Consider the following 10,352-nt stretch of genomic DNA (forward strand, 5'->3'; position numbering starts at 1 on the left):
TTAAAGCTGTGGTGTCTGATTAAAGTGTCTCTCAGTGCTGCAGTGAGCAGAAGAAGGGGCTACTGTCAAATAAAGCTTGTTAATGTAAGCGAAAGCTCCGCCTCCGGGCTGCTCTGATTGGTCCAGTGTTTCAGAGCCACGCCTCCGGGCTGCTCTGATTGGTCCAGTGTTTCAGAACTGATTCGTTCTGAGTGTTTGATCGTTGTTCTCGTGTCTCGTATCTTTCGCAGAATCTCACGCATTAAATGTTTTCTAAAAATGCGGCGTTCAAGTTAAAATATGTTTCACTTTTAAAAATAAGCTGCGTGTTTTTTCTCAATTCCACTGCCAACGTTTTGCGTTGTTTTGTTTTTTTTAAAGAAAAAACACATTTTGTATGAACGACCCTTTAGATTCCATACGGCAAAAACATACATATTTTCTGAGGCCAAAATATACTTTACACACATGCTAAATATATGTTGTTAACAGTGAAGCTCAATGAAAAATATTGTCGAAATATAAAATATATATTTCTTGGTGATTTTTATTCAAATGTGTTAAATATTTACACGTTATAGACAACAAGTAAGTTTTTCTTCAAATGTGACATTTTTGAATTTATTTATGTATGTAATGTATTTAAATATTTTTTGTATATTTTGAAAATATATTTTAAAAACATAAATATTAAAAAATATTTTTCAAAAGTAAAGCAAAAAAGCTCAAATTTATTTATATAAACAGATTTTGAATAATATTTTAGCAAATATATATATATATTAGCCATTATTTATATATATTGTTGAAAATATAAAAAAAACATATTTAAAAATATTTTTCAAAAATAATTTATTTACATAATAAAATAATATATTTACATAAATAGATTTGAAAATAGTTAAAAAAACATAAATATTTAAAAATATTTTTCAAAAGTAAAGCAAAAAAGCTCAAATATATATTTATATAAATAGATTTATGAATCATATTTCAGCAAATATATATATATATATATTTTAGCCATTATTTATATATTTTGAAACATATTAAAAAAACAAAATATATATATATAGAGGCAATTTTTTTTATATTTTTTAAAATATAAAAAAAAAACTTAAATATTTAAAAATATTTTCCAAAAATAATATATTTACATAATAAAATAATATTGATTTTGAATCATATTTTAGCAAATATATATTTTTTAGCCATTATTTATATATTTTTGAAACATTTAAAACAACAACAACAAAAATAAAATAAAAAATTTTAAAAACATAAATATTTAAAAATATTTAATATTTAATAAATAGTATAAAATAAGTAAAAATAATATATGTACATAATAAAATAGTATATTTACATAAATAGATTTTGAATAATATTTGAGCAAATATATATTTATTTGTAGCCATTATTTGTATATTTTTGAAAATATATTTTTTAAAAACATAAATATTTACAAACATTTTTCAAAAATAATATATTTACATAATAATATATATATATGGTGTATGGTGAAGGTCTGTTCAGCTGGTTTAATCAGTCTCAGTCAGTCATTATCAGGGCAGATCCCGACACGCTTGCTCTGAATCTCACGGTCCTCCTCTCCTCCGAGAGCTGATGCAAACACACGCGCTCGCTCTGATGAAGGAGGAGAGAGTTTATCAGACAGAACCTGAAGGACTCGAGCAGCCGGCGGTTCCTGTGCCTGTCTCTTATTCACGGCTCTCAGTCTCTGGGCTTCTGACCGTGTTGCACAAGCGCTCGCACGGAACAGACACAGATATAAGCAGTCAGGCTGGAATCGGCTGATTACATGTGATTAGAGGAGGACACGTGCTGCTATTCCAGTCTGTGGAAGAGCTCAGAGCCTCAGGTGTTTAGAAAGACGAGCAGACGAACACGCTCCAACCAGTGTTACTTAGTATCACTCATACACTCTTACAGTTCTTGATCATATTTCCAATTACATTTGTATTATTATTTTATTAAGTTTAGTACATTTTTAGTACATCAAGTTAAACTAAATTATTATTATTATTATTTTATTTTAGTATTATTAATATACTTTTATAGGTTTAGCTAGTATATTAATTTTAGTAATTGTTTTATTATTTTTGTAATTTTAAATATATGTCTTTACAGGTTTAATTCATTTTTTATGTCAGTTTTAGTTTTAGTTATTTTAGTGCATCAAGTTAAACTACACTAAACTGAGAAATGTTGCCTTGGAAACTAGTTCAAATACGTTTTTAGATAAGTTTAAGGTTTTATATTTTATTTTATTTCAGTTGACATTTATTTTTATTATTTATTATAATTTTTTTAATCATTTATTTTTTTGTCATTCTCACATTTTATGTTCCACTTCGACTTTCATTGACGTATAATTTGTTAAAATGTGTATTAAATTGGAAAAAGGCTAATTATATGCATTTTCTCTAGTGGTCTGAGACTACTTCTTAACATCTGAATTTATGCACTAACAGATGCTAAGTTTCAGTTTTAGTGAACTATAATAGCTCTAGTTAGTACACCACGGAGCTGGTTTATTGTTGGTCTATCAGTTTGCATCAGTTGGGTAACCACTTAAACCAACTAATGACCAAGCTGGATCTTTTATGTTCCACTTCAACCTTCATTGACGTATAATTAGTTAAAATGTGTATTAAATTGGAAATTATACGCATTTTCTCTAGTGGTCTGAGACTACTTCTTAACATCTGAATTTATGCACTAACAGATGCTAAGTTTCAGTTTTAGTGAACTATAATAGCTCTAGTTAGTACACCACGGAGCTGGTTTATTGTTGGTCTATCAGTTTGCATCAGTTGGGTAACCACTTAAACCAACTAATGACCAAGCTGGATCTGGATCATCTAGAAACCATGTGAAACTTGAAATATTCACACAAATAAGCAGAATATTGGTTGCATTAACTAGTCTTACAGGTTAGTCATGACTTGCGCTCAGTATGTTGATGAGGAACCGCACATACTCACCGGTACACGCGTGTGTCGAGCTGCTCCGCTGACGGGAATCCCAGCATGCCACACACCACACGACTGCTGCCGAGATCCCAGCCCACACTACACACCTGCCTCCATTTCCCAGCATGCCTCACCTCCAGCACACCCTCCGTCACCATGGCAGCGCTCCGAGCGGCGCTCAGAACGGCTCGGAGACGCACCTCGTCCAGCCGGAGCGACCCAGACGACTGAGAGAGACACGGACAAACATTAACCCTGCGAAGCCTGACAGATGAAACTAGATTCAAAAGTGTGTCAAGACAAACTTTAGGTTGGCTTGAGAAAGCCTAGCCTGAAAGTTTAAAGCAGTTGTAAAACCTGAAGTTTGAAAATTTAGATTAGATAGATGTTGATAACATGCTTCTAGCATTATTAGCATGTTTTTAGCATGATTTGCCTGTCACTAGCATATTGCTGGCATGATCAGCAAGTTACTAGCATGTTGTTTGCATGAATAACAAGTTACTAGCATGTTCCTAGCATTATCAGCAAGTTACTAACTTGTCGCTAGTATGTTTCTAGCATGATTAGCATGTTACTAGCATGTTGCTAGCATGATTAGCATGTTAGTAGTATGTCGCTAGCATGCTACTAGCATGTTGTTGGTATGTTTCTAGCATGATTAGCATGTTACTAGCATGTTGCTAGCATGATTAGCATGTTAGTAGTATGTCGCTAGCATGCTACTAGCATGTTGTTGGTATGTTTCTAGCATGATTAGCATGTCGCTAGGATAGATAGATAGATTAGAAATATTAGATAAGTTTGAATGGGTTAGAAATAGTACACAGAAGGGAAGCTGGATTGAGTCTAATGGGCTTCTGTGTGTTTAGATGTGTTTAAATTCATAGTTTTGAAGAGTCTTGGCTCATTTGAACATTCCGTCAATGCAAGTCTATGGGATTTTTATGATTTTTAATCTTCAGTTTGATGAAAACCATAAGTCGGATCAGTCTGAAAAGATAAAGCAACCCGAGTCAGATCAGTCTGAAGAGCTGGGCTGAGTTTGGTGGTTCTAGCTTGAAATCTCCAGGAGGAGTAGCGTTCAGAAATGTAGTCTCAGAAGAAGAATAATAAAAAGCTTAAGTAGCAGATCAGTAGGCTGGCTTTCTCCAGCTAACCTAATAACAGAAAATATATTGTTTGATAGAGTCGCTCTATATCTCCAGTAACATGTCTCAGTGAGATGAGATTGAAATGCTCCAAACATATAATGCAGTGATTGAGAGCTGAAGAAATAAAGGCTCCTCAGAAGATGTGAGATGTTCTGGAGGCTTGTGAAGATCATTCCTCCGCTGAGGAACAGTGAAAGTAAAGCTTCTGGAAACAAACGCTCCTCAAAAGATCCTGAGGATCAGATTTGAGACTCTAAAACATGATTGATGGAGAATCAAGTAAAGCTGAGCTGCTTCAGTGCAGTAAGTGTTCATCTGGAGATATTGCTGCAGTTATTCTGACGCTTACTTGATCAAAACCAGTCAAGATCTGACACGAGAAGCAGCAGCTGAAGCTGGACATTTGTATAATTACACTAAAAGAGCTTAAACTGGAAAAAACACTCTAAACTATCATCACAGACAGGAAGTGCTGAAACAGCCAATCAGAATCCTCCAGAGAGCTGTCAATCATCAGATGACCCGGCTCCAAGCGACTGCGGTTTACAGCATACACACACTGCTAGTCTTCAATTACATGACACTGTAAACCGCTGGAAAAACTGAGCAGATTAACCCGGTCAGACTAGAGCTGCTGTGATGCTGGTTCAAGAAGGACTACCAGTTTTAGTAGGTCAACCAACTAAACCAGCTAATGACCAAGTTGGATCATCTAGAAACTATCTAAAACCTGGAATATTTCATTGAAAACGGTTATATTTTTGTGGAAACTGTGATACATGTTATTTTTCAGGATTCACAGATGAATAGAAAGTTCAGAAGAACAGCGTTTATTTGAGATAGAAATCTTCTGTAATGATGTAAATGTCTTTACTGTCACTTTCCATCAATTTAATGCATCCTTGATGAATAAAAGTATATATTTCTTTTTAAATCATACATTACCCCAAACTTCTGAATGGAAAAATATTGTGCAGCACGACTGTTTTCAACACTGATAATAATCAGAAATGTTTCTAATAATCAGCATATTATACTGATTTCTGAAGATCATGTGACACTGAAGACTGGAGGAATGATGCTGAAAATACAGCTGCGCATCACAGAAATACATTACAGTTTAACAGAGATTCACACAGAAAACAGCTGTTTTACATTATAATAATATTTCACAATTTTACTCTATTTTTGATCAAATAAATGCAGCCGTGCTGAGCAGAAGAGACTCTGACCTGCTCATCCATGTCGGTGAAGTCCAGATCCATCCTGTTACTGTGCTCCACCGGCTCGGGACTGTAGACCGGCTCCGGCGCTGGCGCTGGTCTCTCAGGGTTTCGTGCGGTCTGAGCGGGCGTCACGTCCTGCGCTCGTCTGTAGGAGGCTCTGCTGCGCAGGAAGTCCGGGATCTGGTGTCCCCGCGGGGTGACGGCGCTCTCGAACCCGTTCCTGCGCAGCTGGATGCGATGGCCGGTGAGCTGCGGTGAGGACGGGCCGCGGCCGCCGCGGTGGAGGCCGATCTCGTGCCCGCGTTGAGGAGCGTTCGAGACCAGGTTAGAGATCTGAGGTGAAGGAGGCTCTTGGTACCGGGGGACGTGACCCTGGTTGGGTGGATCCGGATTGCAGATGACTCCCAGGTCTTCAGCGTGAGTGCAGTCGCTCACACCCCAGCCGTTCGACCGGCACTCCGACAGAGAGCTCTCGCTGCCCGAACACCAGACGTTATCCAGCCAGATCGGACCTGAACACACCAGAACCAGTCATTTCTACTCGAGCACTGAGAGAAGAGTGTGCTGGAACAACATGAGCAGACTGTGAACATATTAAAGTCAACATGAGACAGTCACAACCTGTGAAAAACACTGACATGATGAACTGATGGGACGGTGACAGTGTGTCTGTATGAAGGCGGTTGATCAATAAGAGCGACTGATGACGTCAGATGAAGAGGAAAGCCATATTATTAAGTGCTTTATAAAATACGGATTTCTGCCATGGAATAAATAGGCCTATATAAAAAGGGTACTTGCGACTTTTTCTTTTAATTAGAATTTTTTTCTCCGAATTGTGAGTTGTAAGATGTAAATTTAGAGTTTTTACTTTATTTTCGCAATTCTTACCGTTTCCCTCAGAATTCTGATTTACATTTCGCAAATAACTCACAATTGTTAGATATAAACTCAAAATTCTGAGAAAAACGCTCGAAGTCTGCGTTTACATCTTGCAATTAATATTTTGCAATTAATAACTCGCAATTGTTAGATATAAACTTGAAATTCTGAGAAATAGTCGGAATTCTGCGTCTACATTTCAGAATTAATAACTCAGAATTAATAACTCGCTATTGTTAGATATAAACTTGAAATTCTGAGAAATAGTCGGAATTCTGCGTCTACATTTCAGAATTAATAACTCAGAATTAATAACTCGCTATTGTTAGATATAAACTTGAAATTCTGAGAAATAGTCGGAATTCTGCGTCTACATTTCAGAATTAATAACTCAGAATTAATAACTCGCTATTGTTAGATATAAACTTGAAATTCTGAGAAATAGTCGGAATTCTGCGTCTACATTTCAGAATTAATAACTCAGAATTAATAACTCGCTATTGTTAGATATAAACTTGAAATTCTGAGAAATAGTCGGAATTCTGCGTCTACATTTCAGAATTAATAACTCAGAATTAATAACTCGCTATTGTTAGATATAAACTTGAAATTCTGAGAAATAGTCGGAATTCTGCGTCTACATTTCAGAATTAATAACTCAGAATTAATAACTCGCTATTGTTAGATATAAACTTGAAATTCTGAGAAATAGTCGGAATTCTGCGTCTACATTTCAGAATTAATAACTCAGAATTAATAACTCGCTATTGTTAGATATAAACTTGAAATTCTGAGAAATAGTCGGAATTCTGCGTCTACATTTCAGAATTAATAACTCAGAATTAATAACTCGCTATTGTTAGATATAAACTTGAAATTCTGAGAAATAGTCGGAATTCTGCGTCTACATTTCAGAATTAATAACTCAGAATTAATAACTCGCTATTGTTAGATATAAACTTGAAATTCTGAGAAATAGTCGGAATTCTGCGTCTACATTTCAGAATTAATAACTCAGAATTAATAACTCGCTATTGTTAGATATAAACTTGAAATTCTGAGAAATAGTCGGAATTCTGCGTCTACATTTCAGAATTAATAACTCAGAATTAATAACTCGCTATTGTTAGATATAAACTTGAAATTCTGAGAAATAGTCGGAATTCTGCGTCTACATTTCAGAATTAATAACTCAGAATTAATAACTCGCTATTGTTAGATATAAACTTGAAATTCTGAGAAATAGTCGGAATTCTGCGTCTACATTTCAGAATTAATAACTCAGAATTAATAACTCGCTATTGTTAGATATAAACTTGAAATTCTGAGAAATAGTCGGAATTCTGCGTCTACATTTCAGAATTAATAACTCAGAATTAATAACTCGCTATTGTTAGATATAAACTTGAAATTCTGAGAAATAGTCGGAATTCTGCGTCTACATTTCAGAATTAATAACTCAGAATTAATAACTCGCTATTGTTAGATATAAACTTGAAATTCTGAGAAATAGTCGGAATTCTGCGTCTACATTTCAGAATTAATAACTCAGAATTAATAACTCGCTATTGTTAGATATAAACTTGAAATTCTGAGAAATAGTCGGAATTCTGCGTCTACATTTCAGAATTAATAACTCGGAATTAATAACTCACAATTGTTAGATATAAACTCGAAATTTGGAGAAAATAGTCGGAATTCTGCGTCTACATTTCAGAATTAATAACTCAGAATTAATAACTCGCTATTGTTAGATATAAACTCGAAATTCTGAGAAAATAGTCGGAATTCTGCGTCTACATTTCAGAATTAATAAATCGGAATTAATAACTCGAAATTCTGAGAAATAGTCAGAATTCTAAGTTTACATCTTGCCAATTAACTTTTAACAATTAATAACTCATGAATTGTGATATATACATTCGCAATTGTGAGTAAAAGAGTGAACTGTGCTAAACTGTGATAAAAAGTGGCAACTAACATTTTAAGGCCGGGAACTTGTCATAGTAAGTGAATTTATGTTTCTCTGTTTTTTGTTAGATATAAACTCGAAATTCTGAGAAAAAAGTCGGAATTCTGCGTCAACATTTCAGAATTAATAACTCGGAATTAATAACTCGCAATTGTTAGATATAAACTCGAAATTCTGAGAAAATAGTCGGAATTCTGCGTCTACATTTCAGAATTAATAACTCGGAATTAATAACTCGCTATTGTTAGATATAAACTCGAAATTCTGAGAAATAGTCGGAATTCTAAGTTTACATTTCAGAATTAATAACTCGGAATTAATAACTCGCAATTGTTAGATATAAACTCGAAATTCGGAGAAAATAGTCGGAATTCTGCGTCAACATTTCAGAATTAATAACTCGGAATTAATAACTCGCAATTGTTAGATATAAACTTGAAATTCTGAGAAATAGTCGGAATTCTATGTGTGCGTGTGTCTGTGAGTGTGTATATCTGCGAGTGTGTGTGTGCATGTCTGTGTGTGTGAGTGTGTATATCTGTGAGTGTGTGTGTGTGTCTGTGTGTGCATGTGTGTGTGTATGTCTGTGTGCATGTGTCTGTGAGTGTGTGTGTGTATATCTGTGAGTGTGAGTGTCTGTGTGTGCATGTGTGTGTGTGTCTGTGAGTGTGTATGTCTGTGTGTGCGTGTGTGTGAAAGAGAGAAATAAACTCTCTCTCTCTCTCCAGCAGATCCTCGCCATCATCACGTCCTTCTCTGAGAGGAGTGTGTATATGTGAGAGTGTGTGTGTGTGTGTGAAAGTGAGTGTCTATAAGTCTCTGCGTGTGTGTCTGTGAGTGTATATAAGTCTGTGTGTGTGTGTGAGAGTGAGTGTAATGTGGATTCTGCAGTGTAAACGAGGCTCTTTGAAGCTGATTTAACTAATAAACGAGCGTGAAGACATGAGCAGAACCGATTGAAGGAGGGCCATTCCTGCAAAATCTCATAATATCTTTACACTGTTGCTAAGACGAGACGAGTTTAGTGCAAATAAACCAGTTACATTCAGTGAGCAGCATAATGAAATAAATACAAATAAAAACTACGCCATACTGTAATCACACTCCCATATGATCATCCAAACCGCTGTGAAGTGAAAAGGCAAAATGTGTCTCTGATATAGACTTTTTGAATTTGATTACATTTTTATATTTTCTTTCAGTTAATATTTCGAGCTTGTAACTGTTAGGGGTGTAACGATATGCTCAGGTCACGATAAGGTACGTATCTCGATACTGGGTTCACGATACGATACATATCACGATATTTTGAACAAAATTTTAAAAAATGAAACTGAAATTCAAATAATTTGTTGTACATACAAAATCACATTTCAAGGTTTAATAAACACCTTCTGTATTCAAATTAACAACTGAATAGGTCTGTCACTGAAAAAAATTGTTACATTTAACATGAACTTAGAATTAAGAAGCCTAAGACAGAACTTCTTAAAGCAGTAAAAAAAAAAAAATTATAATAATAATTATATGGTGTTCTGTTCAAGGAAGTTCAACATAAACACTAGGGTTTGTTTAGGTTACCTACAGGTTTTTTTTTGCAAAAAACCCCAGCATATCTACATTTTCAGGCAGAAGCTGGGATCTTTGAGCATTCACAATATCCCCTGCCGTAGAAAAAACATGTTCACTGGTAACATAAGCTGCTGGAACTGTTAGGTAAGCCTTGGAAAGAGAGGAAAGAAGTGGGTACGTTTGAGCGTGTTCTTTCCACCATTTCAGTGGACAGCTAGTGAGGGGCATAGAAGTGTCCTTTTTGTACATGTCAATCTCTACTGCTATCCTACATTTGGACTGAGTGACTGTTGGTTTAGAAAAAGTTGCACCAAGATCTTCCATCTTCGGTGGTGGCGGTTCTTGCTCGACTCTCTGTGTTGTCTCTCTCTTCTCTGCTGCATCAGTGGGATCTCCATCACTGGCACCGCCCTCCCTGTTTTCTGATTGCTCCACAGCCTTAAAAAATATTAAAACAAACGGACTGGGGAGGTATAGTATAGTTGCAGTTACCCACACACACATCACAAAGTACACAAACATGCAAATGCATACACATTCTCAAATAATTAGTAATGCAGACACATACCTG

At 35.2% G+C, this 10,352-nt stretch overlaps 1 protein-coding gene across 1 annotated transcript in view; it reads right to left on the reverse strand.

Annotated features, from left to right (window-relative positions):
- The window catches only part of LOC107562486 (lysyl oxidase homolog 4-like), a 27,463-nt gene that overhangs the window by 12,538 nt on the left and 4,573 nt on the right, over positions 1-10,352 (reverse strand). The window contains exons 3-4 of the mRNA XM_016247117.1: positions 5,362-5,867; positions 2,988-3,202 (exon numbers count right to left, since the gene is read on the reverse strand). Coding sequence (XP_016102603.1) covers positions 2,988-3,202; positions 5,362-5,867 — 721 coding nt within the window. The remainder of the gene's footprint in view (positions 1-2,987; positions 3,203-5,361; positions 5,868-10,352) is intronic.

The sequence above is a fragment of the Sinocyclocheilus grahami genome, unplaced genomic scaffold (genome assembly GCF_001515645.1).
Source record: "Sinocyclocheilus grahami isolate Dianchi unplaced genomic scaffold, SAMN03320097.WGS_v1.1 scaffold825.1, whole genome shotgun sequence".
NCBI classification, from domain to species: domain Eukaryota; kingdom Metazoa; phylum Chordata; class Actinopteri; order Cypriniformes; family Cyprinidae; genus Sinocyclocheilus; species Sinocyclocheilus grahami.